Below are 17,620 nucleotides of genomic sequence, written 5' to 3'. Positions count from 1 at the left end.
ACCAATCCTGGTGCTTCCCCATATAGCCCTGGGTGGTGGGCCACACTTCCTGTTACTAGGGACCTATGCACATAATAAACTTCTTCCTTCATGCCACCTCCATGTCTTAGTGCCTTACCAAGTACCCTTAAAGCAACGTCAGCCTCACTAGGATGACTCTAATAAAAAAGACTGATAATAACAAGTGTCAGAGAGGATGTGGAGAAATTGTAACCCTCATATACAGCCAGTGGGAATGTAAAATAGGGCAGCCACTTTGGAAAAAAGTTTGGCAGTTTCTCAAATGGTTAAATATTTCTGCCCACATATTTAGAGCCTAAGATCCATTTATATTACAATCCCACTGCTGTTCAATGAAGCCTCATACTCTACTGTGTAGAGTCTACACAGAAAAAGTTACAGAAATTCAAGGGCTTGTGGTACACAATGACAAAGACATTGAAGGAAAAAAAACAATCAGGTATAAATTCATTATTTTGAGTAAAGAGACATTCTAAACCAAATATGCTATTGGTGGTTAAATTCCCAATCTAGTCAAAATGGTGAGAAATCATTAAATTATCTCAATAAAACATTTATATTTTCATACACATTTATTTACCATTATAGTAAAAAATAATTCTATACCTTTTTCTCCTTAGACTTCTGTACAGTGTAAGAAGTGACATTCTCATTTTGGTGAACAAACTCTTGCGCTACAACTGTTTTTACAGGGTCTCCTTCAAGAACACAGTTTAAAAATTGCACTGTGTTTTCCAATGAATAGCTGTAGAGAGTTTAAGTACAAATATAATGTCAATAAATGACAATAAAACTTATGTGGAAACATTAACATAAGTAATCCTTCAAACATTTCAGAAGAAGATTAAAAAATGGACTCATAAATGCCCATCATGCATCTCAAAGACTCAAAAATGACCAGAGGGAAACCTGTTAAGTATAAGCTCTCAATAACTGGATTGAAAAATGAATACTAAAAGGTAACATACTGATCATTCATTTTCTGATCTTTCATTCTAGGTAGACTGTACATAACAAATCTTTTATCTTAGAAGTATCACCTAATACTTCTTAAATCCCTTACTGGATTCACACATGGTTTCAGTTTCCTTCAAATATTAAGCACAGACAACAGATCTTTAAACTGATATTTTTACTGTGTTGAATTTCACTCTTTACTTACACCATGGGGTTTTAGTCAAAGAAATCTAAGCAGGGATACAGAAAGGAAAAAGTAAAACACTATCCTTCCTCTCACCTCTACATTACTCAGGCATGTATTAATGGTGTTACTTTATTATCTGTAGTATAAAATTCTAGAAATTGACAAACATCTGAAACACTTGTGTTCTAATATCTGAGGAAACTCATTCCAAAGCAAATTATAAATGATTTTATACTGCTCATTATTTCAGACTATTTATGCCTCTGATTTCTTCTAACAGCCAGATAATGAAGAACTGAGCACTAAGAAATAGTTTTGAAATGTGATAACTAGTTATTCAAAATAATGTGATATTTTCTTATTCTCCAATTTATTAAAGATAATCCCTGAAGGAGTATCACTTTGGACTACCAATTCCACTTTAGGTCTCTCTCATCTTGCTGTCTCAGAAATGCTCAATATGCAGGAGTTTCTAGGGATAGGAAGCTACTAACAATTATTCACATCCTAACTAGCTCTTAAAATCACCTGGCTTATCCCCTCCTGGGGCTGGAAGCCAGTGGCCACCAGTGGTGTTATTTGAAAGGTACAGCTCTTGAAAATTACACCTCAGGCATATACTGCAGTAACTGAACCACCTACCCTTCTTACCAGGATGAAGCTGAAGTTATCCAGCTGTTGGCAGGCAAATGGAGGCAACCTACCTGAGGGCCTGATTGACCAACCACACGGGGTATTCCCAAAAAGAACTCACTCAGCCTCCTTAGCTTGCCTAGGGAATCCCAACTCTGGGTTGTTTCATGTCAGGCCATCTTGTCCCAGGTCCCCACAGGACAAAGTTGTCATATGCCAGCATAACCCCAATCCCTAGCCCCTTAGGAGATTCTAACACATAACTCTAAGAAAATAGCAGGTTAGGTAGCAAAAACTAAATAGGGAAATTGTGGATTGGAACAATACCATTAAAAACTTGATTTAAGTGACATATTTAGAACTCTGAATACTCAGCAGAAAAAAGAATATTCTTTTTCAAAAGGACTTTCACGTAGTATTTATAAAAACTAACAGTATTAAACCACAAAGAGATCTCAAATTCCAAAAAGTAGAACCCTCCAAGCAACATTCTTATATCCCAATACAACAAAACAAAATAAAACAATAACCCTCCCCCTACCACCACCAAAGCCATCAAACCAGTTAAACAATTAAAAACTCTTGGATAAGTGAGAAAAATCAAATTGAATTAGAGATTATATAGAAAATGAAAATACTACATATCAAAATCAAAACATTGTATAGAAAAGTCATACCCTTACATGTATGTTATTTAAGTCTAAAAGGAAATAAACTAACCAAATAGTTCAAAATATATCAACAAATTTTAAGAAATCATCAAAAATAAAAAGGAGTCATTAAAAATAAACTAACATAATGATTAGAGAACATAAAACCAAAGTCTTTGACCAATAAACCAAGAGCTTGTTCTTTAAAAGGGCCAATCTAATAAATGGCAAAAACAAGAGAGAAAATAGAGAAAAGAATGTTAAGATAGGAAAAAGGAATGTAATTAATTACAAAATAATGTTTTTAATTATGAAAGTACTATATGCTACTTAACAATAATAAACTTGAAAACCAAAGTAAACTGATGATTCTCTGAAAGACAAACTACCACAAAAGACTGAAAAAAGCAAACATCTGAATAAAGTAATAACCTTAAAAAGATAGTGAAAGGTTCTAAAGACCTTCTCCCTGAAAAGGCACAATGGCAGAACATTCAAGGTACTAATTTATTTAAACTTTCTAGGGCACAGAGAAAAACAGCAGTCTTGCCAGGTTATTTTATTAAACCTAATACCATATAAAACCCAAAATGACAAAGATAGCAAAGGAAGAGTAATAACATCTAATTACTGTTACAAAAATCTTGAAATCAATTCCTACACTGCATTAAAGAAAATAAATAAATAAATAAAAATCTAAAGGTAAAGTATGTTTTATTCTAAAAACCTATTATTGTGATTGATATGAAATATACTAATAAACTAAAGAAAAACTTGTATTAGATTCTCAAAAGAATCTTAAAAAGACATAAGAAATATATAAGAACGAAAGTACATATTATTCAAACCAGAAGCATTCCTAATGCACCAAATATTAAAACACACTATAACACTACAATAATTAAAACAATATGGTGGAAATCCAGACCCAAACAAACAATTCAATGGAATTTTTGAAAAGCCTTTAAAAGAAAATGTATAGCACAGGGAATAACTATGTATAATAATTATGGATGATGTCAAATGGGTACTAGACTTATCCGGGTGATCTCTTCAAAAGTTAAAAATGTCTAATCACTATATTGTACACCTGAAACTAATATAATATCGTATGTCAACTGTAATTGAAATTTTTTTTTAAATATTATTTAAAAAACACAATGGTATACCAGGTCACACCCATTAGAATTAAAATATTTTAAAGTAAATAGCAAATGTTGGCAGAAAAGAAAGAAATGTGTACTTGGGAACATAGTAAACATTAGTGGTATATTTCATATCAGTGGGTAGAGATGATCTAGTCATCCAGTTAATCATTTGAAAAAACAATTAAGTTAGATCTCCACCTCATACTATACACATTAGAATGCTAGATAAATTAAGAATTTTAACAATTAAAAACACTGAAGAAAATATGTTCATTTTAATCCTCACTGAAGGATATGTTTTTTTATTGACTTTAGAGAGAGAGGAAGGGGGAAAGAGAGAGGAGGGGGGAGAGAGAGAAAACATTGATTAGTTGCCTCCCATACTCCACCTGACTGGGGACTGAACCTGCAACCTCAGTATGTGCTCTAACTGGGAATTGACCCTGCAACCCTTTGGTGTATGAGACGACACTCCAACCAACTGAGCCACCTGGCCAGAGCAAGAAAATATTTTTATAAAATTGGCACAGAACAGACTTCCTAAAAAAGACATAAAACTCAGAAACAATTAAAAAAAAAAAGATTTTCTGATAAAACGTTAGAATTAAAACATGTATGTGACCAAAGTGACTATATAAGATTAACAGATAAATATCACACCGGAAAAACAATATAATTTACATTAACAGACAAAGATTACTATACATACTATATAAAGAGCCTTCGCAAATCTAGAAAAAAATACAGGCCCTGGCCAGGTAGCTCAGTCGGTTAAAGTATCGTTCCAATACACCATGGTAGAGGGTTCAATCCCCAGTCAGGACACACACAAGAATCAATCAATGAATGCATAAATAAGTGAAAAAACAAATCAATGTTTCTCTCTCTCAAATCAATAAATAAATTTTAAAATAGAAATACAAATAACCAAAGGAAAAATAGACAAAAAGCAACCAAGCAATTAACAGAAACAGAAATGAAATTACTCAAACTTACTAGGAATCAAAAAAACAAAAATTTAAACAACAGTGAAATATTTTTCCTATGAGATAGGCAAAAATTTTAAAGATTCTTACTATCCAGAGCAGGTTACACTATCAGTGTTACTGATATTACTAATATGGAAAGCCTTTATCAAAGGAAATTTGGCATTAGCTATAAAAATTTTAAATGTACATACTCTGAACCAGCAATTTGACTTTTAGGAACTAGCCTACAATAGCAATCACCCATGCATGCAAATATGTATGCTGTTCAAGGATGCTCAGTACAACATGGTTTCCAATTTTTCTAAAGCCAAAAAGTCCATAAATAGGAGCATATTTAAATAAATTACAGTCATTTAAGAAATCACTTTAAGAATACTATGGAATACTCTGTAGATTTTAAAAAGAAAAGAGCAGGTCATGAAGTATGGACAGGAAAAATAAGTACAGCAAAACTACTACGGAACAGTACATAAAACACAACCTCTTTTTGGGTGAAGTATATATCTGTATGTAAACACAAAAGCAAAGAGGTACACATGTATGTACACATATTAGTATGTACAACTACTGTATGTAAAAACAAAATGAGAAGGGATATAAACCAACTACCAGAAAGTGCTCACTTTCTACATTATGTACACTGCATTAAATGGTTTATAATAATATACTTATATTATTTTTGTTATCAGAAAAATACCAGATTAAAATGTGTAACATATGCTTTCCATGATATCACAGTAGAAACTACACACAACCCTTCTAGCACTTACTTGTGGTCCTTGAAAATGTCCACCAGAAAATTTTGGTTAATGGATGGAAATATCTTAAAGAGCTGTTTCTCCTTTAGTTTAGTGGCACAGTCTTTTTCAAACATAAGTGGCTCCCTTTTCTAAGACAAAAAAAAGTAAAAAAAAAAAAAAAAATCCTTAAAATGGAATTTATAATACTAATTATGCTGATCCAAAACATGGTTATTTTATTGCAAAAAGACTAAAAATTTAAAGGCAATCACAGACTTTCTTCACTGATTAAAGGCTGAAATTAGTAATATAAGTATTCTTGCACTATTTATTTATATCCCATTTTTACAAAGTATTTGAAGCTGCTCATATATACATACATATATATATATATATATATATATATATATATATATATATATATTCACACACACGCAAAATCACACATATACATATGTGTACATGTATATATAAATATACAGGGTGTTCCAAAAACATGTATAAACACTTTAACAGCTGATAGCTTAATTGATGTTTCTTTCTTTTCAACCAGACTAAGCTAAAATTCATCATAAAATGCTACTGGAAGTTTGAAAAGGCAGTTGGAGTATAAACACTGCCTTTATAATTATTCAAAGTGTGTATACATTTTTGGGGGACACAGCTGATAACTCAATTTTCACTCCTTTTCAGGTTTAACTGATTTGAAATAATGGGTGAAGCCAGAATAAGCTTTGAACAAAGAAAATTTATCCTATAGACTTTTATGGGGACACATAAAATGTAAAGTTTTATGGTACAAGACCGGGAACAGTTGATGAATTGAAGGCACATAAATACCGAACGAAATGATTCTTGATTTTGCGATTCCATTGTTTTGCATTATCAGCAGTGCCTGCACCAGAATGGTCATCAGTCTGAGAATGCGTTGACAAAAAAAATTATTCATTTCTGTAATTTCTTTTAAATTTTGAAAATGAACTGTATGTTAATAAACAGGCTTTATAATCATTCAAAGCGTGTATGCATTTTGGGAGGACACCCTATATACATACATTCTCTCACATATATATACACTCAGCACATTCAATCACATTACATAAAACAGGATGGAGACGTTTATATAAAAAAACAGGATATAAATAAATGAAGTCAGAGAGTAGAGAAAATAAAGAATACAGAATAAAGCTAGCAAGTAAAATTAGTACATAAATGCATGCAACAAAATCCTGTACAATTGCTAAAGGTGGGCCACAAATTCAGTTCTGAGCTTCTTAGTGGCCAAAGCAAAGGGGGAAACAAAGATTCTCAGTGTCCATAAAATAAAAACAAACCAGTTGCTCAGGAGAAGTACAGCTTTTTCTGAGACCTGAGAGAAATTTCTCCCATGGGTCCTCATAAAAGGGACACTGTGTGATGCTGTGAACAACGTCCTCAAAAACATATTCTCCTCAATGGGCAGAAACTACAATGTACAAATAAGTTGCAAATTCAGGTTGACAGAAAATCTTAAAATTCACAATTTTTAAAAGTTTCACAAGCATATTTACTTCAAAATAACTGTATGAGAATTGTTACTAATTGTTATTTTTTCACCAGTCATATCTGGACTTGTTCAAATTGCCAAACCAAAAGAACTTTATAAAATGTGCTACTTTAATCCTAACCTAGGATTATAGTAAACATTCTAAAGTGATTTCTAACTCTAAGAGAATTTGCTGACACTATAAATATTTTTGTTTGCTACAAAGATCCTAATGTCTGAAAAATAAGTTCCTATCAAATTTCAAAGGTGACTCTGAAAATTCCTAAATATAAAAATTACGTAAGCCTAGGATAGGACAATCCTAGAATAGTTATTGGTTTTGAAGCCTAAGCACATTTAGGCCATTTGTAACACCAAATAACAATAAAAGAAGAACAAAAGAAGGTGACCATCTGACTGGTAAAAGAATGGATTGGTAAAACTGACCATATCATACATCACAGAGCAATAGAAACAGCCACCTCAAGAATTAAAACATTTCATGGTTTATTTAAAATATGCATTATAATCTAACTTACTAAAATATTCAATGATCAGATTTAACAGCAATCTACCAAGCCATAGAGTTTTGAAACTAAATTCAAAAATCTGAAAACTCATGACCTTAATCTTATATTACAATTGATTATTCTATTCATACATTATGCCTAAAGTTTATTTTATGTTCTTTGTTTAAAAAAAAAACAAAAACACAACAAAGTGTATTTCTCCTTTGGGGACAAAGAGTGAGGAGAAAGCATCACAAAATTCTCTCACTGGGGGTTCTACCTCAGAGAGGGTTCTTGGGATGGACCAAAGAATAAAACTTCTATTACGCAACCCATACAAAGACAAGCAAAAATGACTGATAGGGAAAAAAGTGCATTAAGTTGGGAAGTCAAAGATGTTCATTTGTTCACTAGTATATTGAGAGATTAAAAGGCAGGTTAGAACCGTAAATATAAGTTTCAGCAGTGGAAAATGGCATTTCAACAAAAAGTTTAACACAATTAGGGCATAAATTCTAGGCTTTCCCTATTCTTTAATAAAGCCCATTTGTCTAATTTATTACATAAATAAACTGAAGAGGATATGTAAAACAACACTAAACTGTAAGATCCTACTGAAGAGATTGTTCCTGGGATTATATAAACATGCAAAGATGGGAATGCTAGCATATTTCCAATTTAATTAACAAGATAACTAGAGAAAATAAATATAAAGGTATAGGAATCCCATCTTTCCTCTTATACCCCAATTCTATGTATTTCAACCAAATATAAAGGTGTTCCTTTGAGCAATCAAATGAGTGAAAGTAAAAGTTTTTTAAGTTTTTAAGTTTTTTAAGATCACCATCTAAAAGTTGTTGGTTTTTTCCCCCTTGGGAATTAGATTAAATAACCTTTAAGGTATTTTTTCTTCTGATTTCTAAATTCTCTAATACTGCCATAGCCAGTTTTGCTCAATGGTTAGAGCATTGGCCCAGGTTCAATTCCGGCCAAGAGCACGTACCTCAGTTGCAGGCTCTATCCCTGGCCCTGGTTGGGGTGCATGCAGGAGGCAGCCAATCAATGTGTGTCTCTCACATTGATGTTTCCCTCTCTCTCCCTTCTACTCTCTCTGAAAACCAAGTGAAAAAAATATCCTCCAGTGAGGATTTTTTTAAAAATTCCCTAATACTAATTTTCAGAATACCAAAAAAGACTAAGAAGGACAAATGCAAAGGAAAAAGGAAAGCACTTATGGCTTCGTGTAATTAGACACGCTAAGGAACAAAAAGTGCCAAGTGAAATGAAGTTTCTGTTTGAACTTGCTTGATTGAGAAGTTAGATAAGGGTATTTAATTTTTTAATTCAAATTGTTAAGTTTCTCAAACATTCTCTAAAAACTTTTGTTTAAAAAATAGATAATTCTTTAATAGCAAGAGACATTTCTTATTACTAATTTACAAATGAAATTTTCTTTAAATGAAAGATTTCTTTCATGTTTCTAGAATTTAAAAATTGCATAAATGTTAAAAAGCTAAAACCCTGGCAGGTTTGGTTCAGTGGTTAGAGCACCAGCCAGCAGACCGAAGGGCCACAGGTTCAATTCCAGGTCAAGGGCATGTACCTCAGTTGCAGGCTCGATCCCCAGCCCCAGTCAGGGTGCATGCAGTAGGCAACCAGTTGATGTGTCTGTCTCTCTCACACTGATGTTTCTCTCTCTCCCTCCACACTCTCCTCCCTCCCTTCCACTCTCTCTAAAAATAAAAATCAATGAAAAAAATATCCTGGGGTGAAGATTTTTTAAAAAAAAGCTAAGAAATATGCAGCTCAATCACCTGAAAATTTAAATCTAAAGCAACAGATCTGACACAGATTAATTTGTTGTAGAATATCAACTAATTTCCCAGAAGTGAAAACCTCCAGTTTTCAACTATGTTTATAACACTTTTCAATTTTAACATTAACTTCAATCAAGTTAAATACAGATTCTAGGCTAGGAAATGTATGTATCAAATGAAAATCACAAAGTAAACATATACAATCAACCAAGAGTCAGAGGCAAAGGCTTAATATTTATACTAACTCATACCAAATCGTGTTTTTCCTGTAAGGCAATTTCTTCTGACATTATTTCTCTGAGTGATACTTTTTTAGTCTGAGTATTCCAATGATCCAATAAGGGTAACGTTTCAGATGCTGCTAAAGTCTTCAGTAATTTTTTGCCTGTTCTCTGAGATGACTTTTGTTCAGTATTATCAAGACCAATATGCCCAACCAGGGAAGGATCTACAAAAGCAGTATAAAAAGTGTCAGACCCTCAACAAAAAAACATACAAATTAAGCATTATACACTGTTATATCTACCTCAGAGAGACCCAGGAAACAAGGTTTTTACTTTTAGCTTTTAAATATAATGCAACTCTGAAGTTTCAAAATACACCTTCATATGAACTACAAGCAAGAAATGACAGTGTAAATGTAGAAATATTTCAAGTGAGCCATGATCTAGGTATCACTGTAAATCAACTCAGTGCTTCCTACTCTTTTTCATATCACATCGACAAACAGAAAATAGTGACATATACAATAGTAAACACAGGAAACTTCAACCAGCTCAAAGTGACCACCTAGATCAGCTCTGATCAGTTCTGTCCAGCCAATCCAAAGACTGAAAACATCAATATTTGGGCAAATATGTAACCAACCCACTGGAGGCACCCAATAAATATTGAGCAAATGATATTCAACATTCAACATAAGGAAGGAGCTAAACATTCTAAGAAGTCCACAACAATGTGTAACATACCAGCATTTCTAAGGGATATCAACACATTCTGATACATTCCTTTGCTTTCTTGGAGAGTGAAAAAACAGTAGATACTGTCATTTGCACAACTCTTGATACCCTTTGGGGAACTCTAGCTCTCAAACAGCTTTAGCTCTTAAAGCTATGACACGAGCACATCCTAAGAATCTTCAACCTGCAATCTCAGTGTGGAATGGACTGAAGTATATGGAGGAACTCACACACAAAAGGAAGACCCTAATTAACAAGTCTGCTACCCACCCTGCACTAATCACTGAGGACAATGCTATCAAAGAAGTCTTCTAGAATCAAATATTTTCAATTTGGCAGATGTACCAAAAAAGCAGGCTTACCTTTTTACTCTAATAATAGTAACATCAAGAAAAATTCTGAATAAGCAATATTTCAACAATGCTTTCAATCAAACGCATGAATACTTTTATTGCTCTCAAACCAGGAGAGTTTTATTTATTCAGAGCAAAATCTGAACAGGAAACACCCTGACTATATGTATTAGAGCACATCTTACGTGTTCCACAGCACTCATGAAAACTAAATAGTTTACAGAGTCTTTTTCCTTCATTGTGAACATAAGACAATTTTCAAAGAACTTTTATTTGCAAATCCAAATTCTTGGGTAACATATTTTATGGAAGTATGCTTAAAATGAGTTAAAATTCACACACACACACACACACACACACACACACACACACACACACACACATTTATGGAAGTATGCTTAAAATGAGTTAAAATTCACACACACACACACACACACACACACACACACACACCCCAAGTTTCAATGTCGAAACAAGATCATTAGAAGTAAAAATAGGTGCTTTACCTCGCATAAACTTGCCACAAGATACCTCTTCTTGTCTTTGTCGCTCCTAAACACAAATACAAAACAGAGGATTGTTGGCAAAAGAAGGTGCTTTAGAAAACAAGATTGTATTATTTTTCTCTAGAAATCACCTTTCTTTGTAAAATTATCAATTGTTCTTGCTAAAATCTAAGTAAAACAATAAAATTAGGTAAAGAAAATTATAAAGTATGACTACATCTATATTTTTCCACTTATTGAGCTCTTATGCTGTATTTTTTTAATTCATTCTTATGCTTTTGAAATTTACTCAATCAGTACTGCAAGTCTTTAATTTAGGGAATAAAAACTATTTATGAATTATTCCCTTAAAAAAAAAAAAATCAACATATTGAGCTTCATCACTAATTATATAATTTAGCCAGTCTAGAAACAATCTAAAATACTGGAAAGAGATAAAAATCAGTAATCTCTTAAATGGTAGAAGTTCATTCTCTCTCAAATTGAAAAGCACTCCAGGTTTTACTGAAGAGCAAAGGTGACAAAATGGATACAAAAGGAGCTCTTTATAGAAAGAAGCCTACCTGCCCTACCCAGATGGCTCAGTTAGTTGGAGCATCTTCCCATACACCAAAAGGCTGTGGGTTCGGTTCCTGGTCAGGGCACATACCTACGCTGGGGGTTCAATCCCCCATCAGGGAGGGTACCGGAGGCAACCAATCGATTTTTCTCTCTCCCCTCCTCTCTCTCTAAAATCAATAAACATATCCTCAGGTGAGGATTTTTAAAAAAAGAAGAAGAAGCCTACCAACCATTACAGATTCTTTCCATTTCTCATGAATCACTTTAGCCAGATTCAGATCTATATGAACCACACAATCCTCAACTGTTAGAGACCCTTGATAAGGGGGGGAAAAAGAAAAGAAAATATAATCATTACTCATACATTTGCAAAAAACATACTCAACCACTTTATGCATCATAATACTAATTTGCGTTATTACTAATCTATGTTTTTAGTTCTCTTGGAATATTTTTGTTTAAGTAATATGTCATTGTTTCCACATTTCTATGCTGTTGCAATTATACAATGCTTCATATATTTAAGTTATTCGTGTCCATTAGCCTAAATAAATTTAATTTATTCATTTCCGTTAGTCAAGACTTCAGTGTGTTCTAAGAAATTAATTTTGCCTTAAATGTATTTGGAGTAGAACCTTAAGGGTTCATAATAGTTCATCTGTGTAAATAAGTATGAAGTAAATAGCAGAGAAAACTTTCAATATATGCATGGGATGAACACAAACTCCATGTAAATACTTTCTTCAAATTACATTTTTAAAAATCCTCTACAAACACATTGTATCAAAAATAAGGTAGACTGCCCTGGCTGCTGTGGATCAGTTGGTTGAGCGTTATTCCGTGAACCAAAGGGTCACAGGTTCGATTCCTGGTCACGGCACCCACCCAGGTTGCAGGTTTGATCCCCAGTCAGGACAAGTACGGGAGGCAACCAATGCATGTTTCTCTCTCACATCAATGTTTCTCTCTCTCCCCGTCCCTTCCTCTCCCTCTAAAATCAATTAAAAGACAGACAACACAAATTACTTTTACATTTCAATTAACATAAAATAATTTTTAAATTGAAACAGAACTCTCTATATTCTATTCACATAAAGACACAGATATAACTAATTTACTTTTTCCTTACCTGAATCAATGCCAACAGGGCCAAATAATTCATAGAGCTGAAAAGCCAGTTCTGGGGGTAATGCCAATTCTAGACAGTCTATGGTAAGAGATTTGGCCATCACTGGCATGGGATTCAACATCTCGGTTTTATCTTCCTCACTAAAGCCAGCTGGCAAAGTACTCCCTGCCATTAAAATTTTTTCCATTTCCTGTTCATCTTCATTCACAAATTCTTCTGTGTTTGGAAATTTCACAAAATCCTTTGGAAGGTTTTCATGTTTCTTTATTTCACAAGAGTCAGTAAAATAAATTTCTTCATTTAATTCAAGATTTGAAGTGCACGATACAGAGTTTAAAATATCAGACAAATTCAAAGAACGCATACTATCTCCAATTTCTGTGACTTCTAGATTCTTTTCCATTTCACTCACATCTCGAGCAAAAGGAGCTTTTAAAGTACCTGAAAAAGACTGGTTAATGTTATATACACCTGAAAGTTCTGCCTGACTATTAGGAAGTAATTTATTAGTATTCTTTAGATCTACAGTGGTACTAGGAAATACACTTATTAAGCCAGGTTTTTCAATAGTTATAGCTCTTATTTCTGCCTGCTCTAAGTTTTCCTTTTCTGAATCACGGGTAGACTGTACATTAGTGTTAGTGACACCAATCTCATGGCTAAATTCTGGCATAGAATTAGAATCCTCTAAGGTTCCTCTTTGGTTAATAATTTCCTTCAAATTAAATCCCAAAGAAAATGGCCCAATTTGTGCTTCATCACATGATTTTTGGATATTCTCAAACTCAGTATCCTCACATAATTTAGTTTCAGAATCCAACAAAAGACTTGTGGCCCAAATAATATCTTTGTTACACCTCTCATATAAGTCTTTTAAGGCTTCTAATGAAAAGGATCCAAACAGTTTACAAAGAATATTAAGATTTTCAGATTCATCAGCACTGGTAAGCTCACTTTCTTCAACAAACGTGCTCTTATCATACATTACCCGATATGGAATTGTTTCTTGAACATCTAAGTTTGTGTTAATATTGAAAGCTTTTGGTTTAAATCCATCTAATCTTCCTGTTAATACTCTCACAGAATCTGAAACACTAATTTTATTCTTTTCTATTTTCCATAAGAGAGCAAAATCCTGTGGTTCAGTCTGGGTACACATGCCTACTTCAATTCCAGGGACTTCTTTAGGCTTTCCTTCTGGAAATTCAGCTAAAGTTTGTGGTCCTACTACTCCAGGATTAGTTGGAGCACTATTGGTAAAAGTAAGAGACAATGTGTGTTGCCCACGAATCTTTTTATTTGGACAAGTCTTATTCTCACAGGTCATTTCACTAGATAGCACTTCAGAACTTCCTAGAATAGAGCTACCCAATGTTTTTAGTTCTTCAGGGCTTGTGCCCCAACAGGCCTCATGTACTGTGTATAAGGATATTTCATTCATAATGTCATTAGTTCCAAATTCTAGGCTGGGTTCACTTAAACCAGTCTTTGGCATTCTTGATCTATGCTCTCTCTGAGCTAAAGAATCAGATGAAGGCCAGTCAAATAAGTTTTTTTCAGTATTTTTGTAAGTGTCATAGTTACAGCTACTGAAAACTTCTGAAGCACCATCACACTGTGACTTCCTGTCATCCTTTACACTTTCACGTGGACATCCTGATTGCCGGGTCTGATCTATATTCACAGGTAGACTATTATCTAATACTTTGCATGATGGAGGGCGATTACACTTTTTGTCACTTTGTACAGATGAAGCTTTTTCCATTTTTCGGTTCCTTTTTGTCCTCTGACCAATGGTTTTATCAACTGGCCAATCACCAACAAAATTTGATAGCTCATGTCTCGGGAACTTTTCCAAAGTTGATTTGCTCTTTTGTTTTCCAAAGGTCTTTTTCTTTACAGTTGCTCTTTCTCCCAATATTTCACCAGGTGAAGAGTTTTCATTCTGAAGTGAGAGAGTAGTTGAGAGACCACAGTCTTCTTGATTATTTTCACCATAGCTAATACTCGGTGACATTCTCTCTATAAAACTATCCGCATCGGTTTTACTATACTCTTTTTCAGAAGCTATTTCTACTTGCTTTTCTTTTTCACTTTTGTCTGTTACTTGTACTTTGCGTTCAGAATCAGAAAAATACGTGTCTGGAGCTTCCTGAATGAAAACACTCTGACTGTTAGGATTCACACCACTTATTTCTTTTCTTCCTTTGTTTAAATCGGCAGCATTAGGGTGACATGGAACATTCTCAGGTAACTTAGTTTCTTTGGTCACTTCAAGTTTCTTCTCTTCAGTTAACTCTATGTGCTTCAAAGATGCAGATAAAACATTTTCTTCTTTTTCAGAGGTAATTTCTTCATTGTCTCTTGGGCTGTAAGATTTTTTAAAAGTATTATAAGGAAGCCTCTTAATGTCACCATTAATATTATGATTTAGATTAAAGAAGCATTCAACTGAAAGACAGGACACTTAACATTTATTTATTCTAAAAATTCTAGAAATATACTACATTAAAATTATAAAAACTAATCTTGGTCTATAATACACTATGAACACAAACCTCTGTTGTAACCCCAACCTAGCAAAATGCTTGGAATAAAAGAAGTACTAACACTTTTTTCTAATTGAGTAATAAATATGAGATTTTTATGGTGTTTATTATGCATAAATATTAAAGTTAAGATTCTAAATATGTTCCCAGAAGACGACACCACCTCTCTGGTTTTTTCTACCCTATTTAAGCTTAACATATGTGGAACTAGGTCTGCCTCTATCACCTATCTGTCATTTGCTACAGAGGAAAATACTTAAGCTTCATTTACAAAGCCACAAAGAGTCAACCATGATTCGCAGTTAAGAGAAATAATAGGGAGGAGAGTTCTCATTTAAGATGTCACTTGTTAAACACTTAAAATACATCCTTAATGTTAATGTCAAACTCAGAGCACGTTTGCCTAATTACTACATTCCTTATTCAATTTGTCAGCTCATCTTTCTTCCTTTTTTTCTTTATTCCAGGAGCTCTCAAAGTACCACCTCTCATAAAGCCTTCCTACTGAAAATATATCTAGCATTGAGCTTTCTATATGCCAGATGCTATTCTAAGTCCTTTACAAGTGTTAATTCATAATCCTTGAGATCCTATGAGCAAAGTGTTATTTCTGCCATTTCATAAATGAAAAGCTGAAGTATAGAGAGATTTTATAGTTACATATTATAAAACTTTGGAATTTGAAGCCAGGATCTTAAGGCTCAAGAAATCATGTTCTTCATTACTTAGCAACACCTCAATGAAAGGGCATTTATGAATTTCCTCTTCTCAACTCCCAACTTCTTTTTAATAGAACCTCTCCATCCCTTACAATCAAAAAATATGGGTGATTCAGACCTCTATATATATTTAAGGTTCTTCTTTACTCATTTATCCAATTGCTTATATGCACTAAATGTTTAACAGAATCAGTATCCTAGATTACTAATGTTTAAGAGGCTATGACTTGGCCCTGGTCAGTGTGGCTCAGTTGGTTGGAGCATTGTCTCGTGCACCAAAAGGTTGTGGGGGGTATGATCCCCATTCAGGGAGTGTATGGGAGGCAACCTATAAAGGTATCTCACATTGGTGTTTCTTTCTTTCTCTCTCTCTCTCCCTCCCTCCCTCTTTAAAAAAGCTATGACTTATATTACTTAGTAAAATTATACCATTAATAATTAAGTTTTGCCCAGCCAGCGTGGCTCAGTGTTTGAGCATCAACCTGTGATCCAGGAGATCAAGTTTTGGTTCCTGGTCAGGGCACATGCCTGGGTTGTGGGCTCGATCTCCAGCAGGGGGCGTGCAGGAGGCAGCCAATCAGTGGTTGTCTCTCATCATTGATGTTTCTCTCTCTCTCCCCCTCTCCCTTCCACTCTCTGAAATCAATAAAGACATATTGTTTAAAAAATAATAACTTTTATAATACTAGCTTGAAAGAGTATTTTTATTAATACCTAAGGAAACTAAGTAATGTGATTATATACAAATAATAACAATGAGGAGATAAGGTAACGGATCAAGACTAGAATAGCAGGAAGTTACATAATGAAGACAGGAATATTCGTCATACAAACATGGGCCCACAAAACCCTGAGGACAATGAAAAAAATACATCATCATTCAAATAAACTTTTACTTTCTCCTACCTCTGTAATTTTATAAATAAATGTCCTCTTATAAAAATAAATAAATGAGTAAACTTTTACTTTTCCTGCTAATCATATACATCTTGCTTCAGCTAAGACTATATATGTGCTCTACAAGTTATCTGGCTGCAATTTCACAAGCTCCAAAATTATATTTTTAAAAATTATGTTTTAAATTGAAAATTTGTACAAAGGGACTTTAACCTACCTAGAACTTCGATCCTCAAAAGAATACGGACATAACTCACTACGTTCAATTTTTTCTGGCACTGAAGAACTCATTATTATTGGCACTGAAACAAAACGTTGATAGCGTTCCAACATTCTTGTTATTTTTTCTTTGCTTACCCCATGAATATTACGCCTAAAAATTCCAGGGGAGAAAAGGGTAGGGATATTAGTAAATAAGCTTTTAAAACAATCAGAACAAAGAATATCGTGAAAAACAATATAATACATAAAAATAACAAGTTGGTTTTTATGATAACAATATATACTATTTTAATCTAATTTTCATTTTATTCAGGATGTCTTAAAAATTATCATTTTCTTAATCATTCCATACAATATTTTCCAAGCATCCTTTATCAACTTGGAAAACAATGAGCAGATCCTAGTAACTTTAAAAGAAGTTATTCTCAAGCTCTGCAAAAAAAAAAACCCCGTAAGAATATGACCATCACCAGGCAAGTGTGGCTCAGTTGGCTGGGTGTGGTCCCGTGCTCCAAAAGGTTGCGGATTCAATTCTAGTAGTCTGGGCAC

General features: G+C 33.6%; 1 protein-coding gene across 14 annotated transcripts in view; it reads right to left on the bottom strand.

Moving 5' to 3' along the window:
* The window catches only part of N4BP2 (NEDD4 binding protein 2), an 83,143-nt gene that overhangs the window by 18,933 nt on the left and 46,590 nt on the right, over nt 1–17,620 (bottom strand). For all 14 annotated transcript variants that reach the window (XM_081146443.1, XM_081146442.1, XM_081146446.1 and 11 more), the window contains 7 exons: nt 17,067–17,222; nt 12,685–15,053; nt 11,786–11,871; nt 10,995–11,040; nt 9,428–9,624; nt 5,356–5,474; nt 628–766 (listed from right to left, as the gene is read on the bottom strand). In XM_081146443.1, the coding sequence (XP_081002569.1) occupies nt 628–766; nt 5,356–5,474; nt 9,428–9,624; nt 10,995–11,040; nt 11,786–11,871; nt 12,685–15,053; nt 17,067–17,222 (3,112 nt within the window). The remainder of the gene's footprint in view (nt 1–627; nt 767–5,355; nt 5,475–9,427; nt 9,625–10,994; nt 11,041–11,785; nt 11,872–12,684; nt 15,054–17,066; nt 17,223–17,620) is intronic.

Source organism: Miniopterus schreibersii (genome assembly GCF_964146895.1).
Source record: "Miniopterus schreibersii genome assembly, chromosome: 1".
In the NCBI taxonomy this organism is placed as follows: Eukaryota; Metazoa; Chordata; class Mammalia; order Chiroptera; family Miniopteridae; genus Miniopterus; species Miniopterus schreibersii.
Note: the sequence above shows the minus strand (reverse complement) of the source record. Positions and strands in the feature narration are given on the sequence as shown.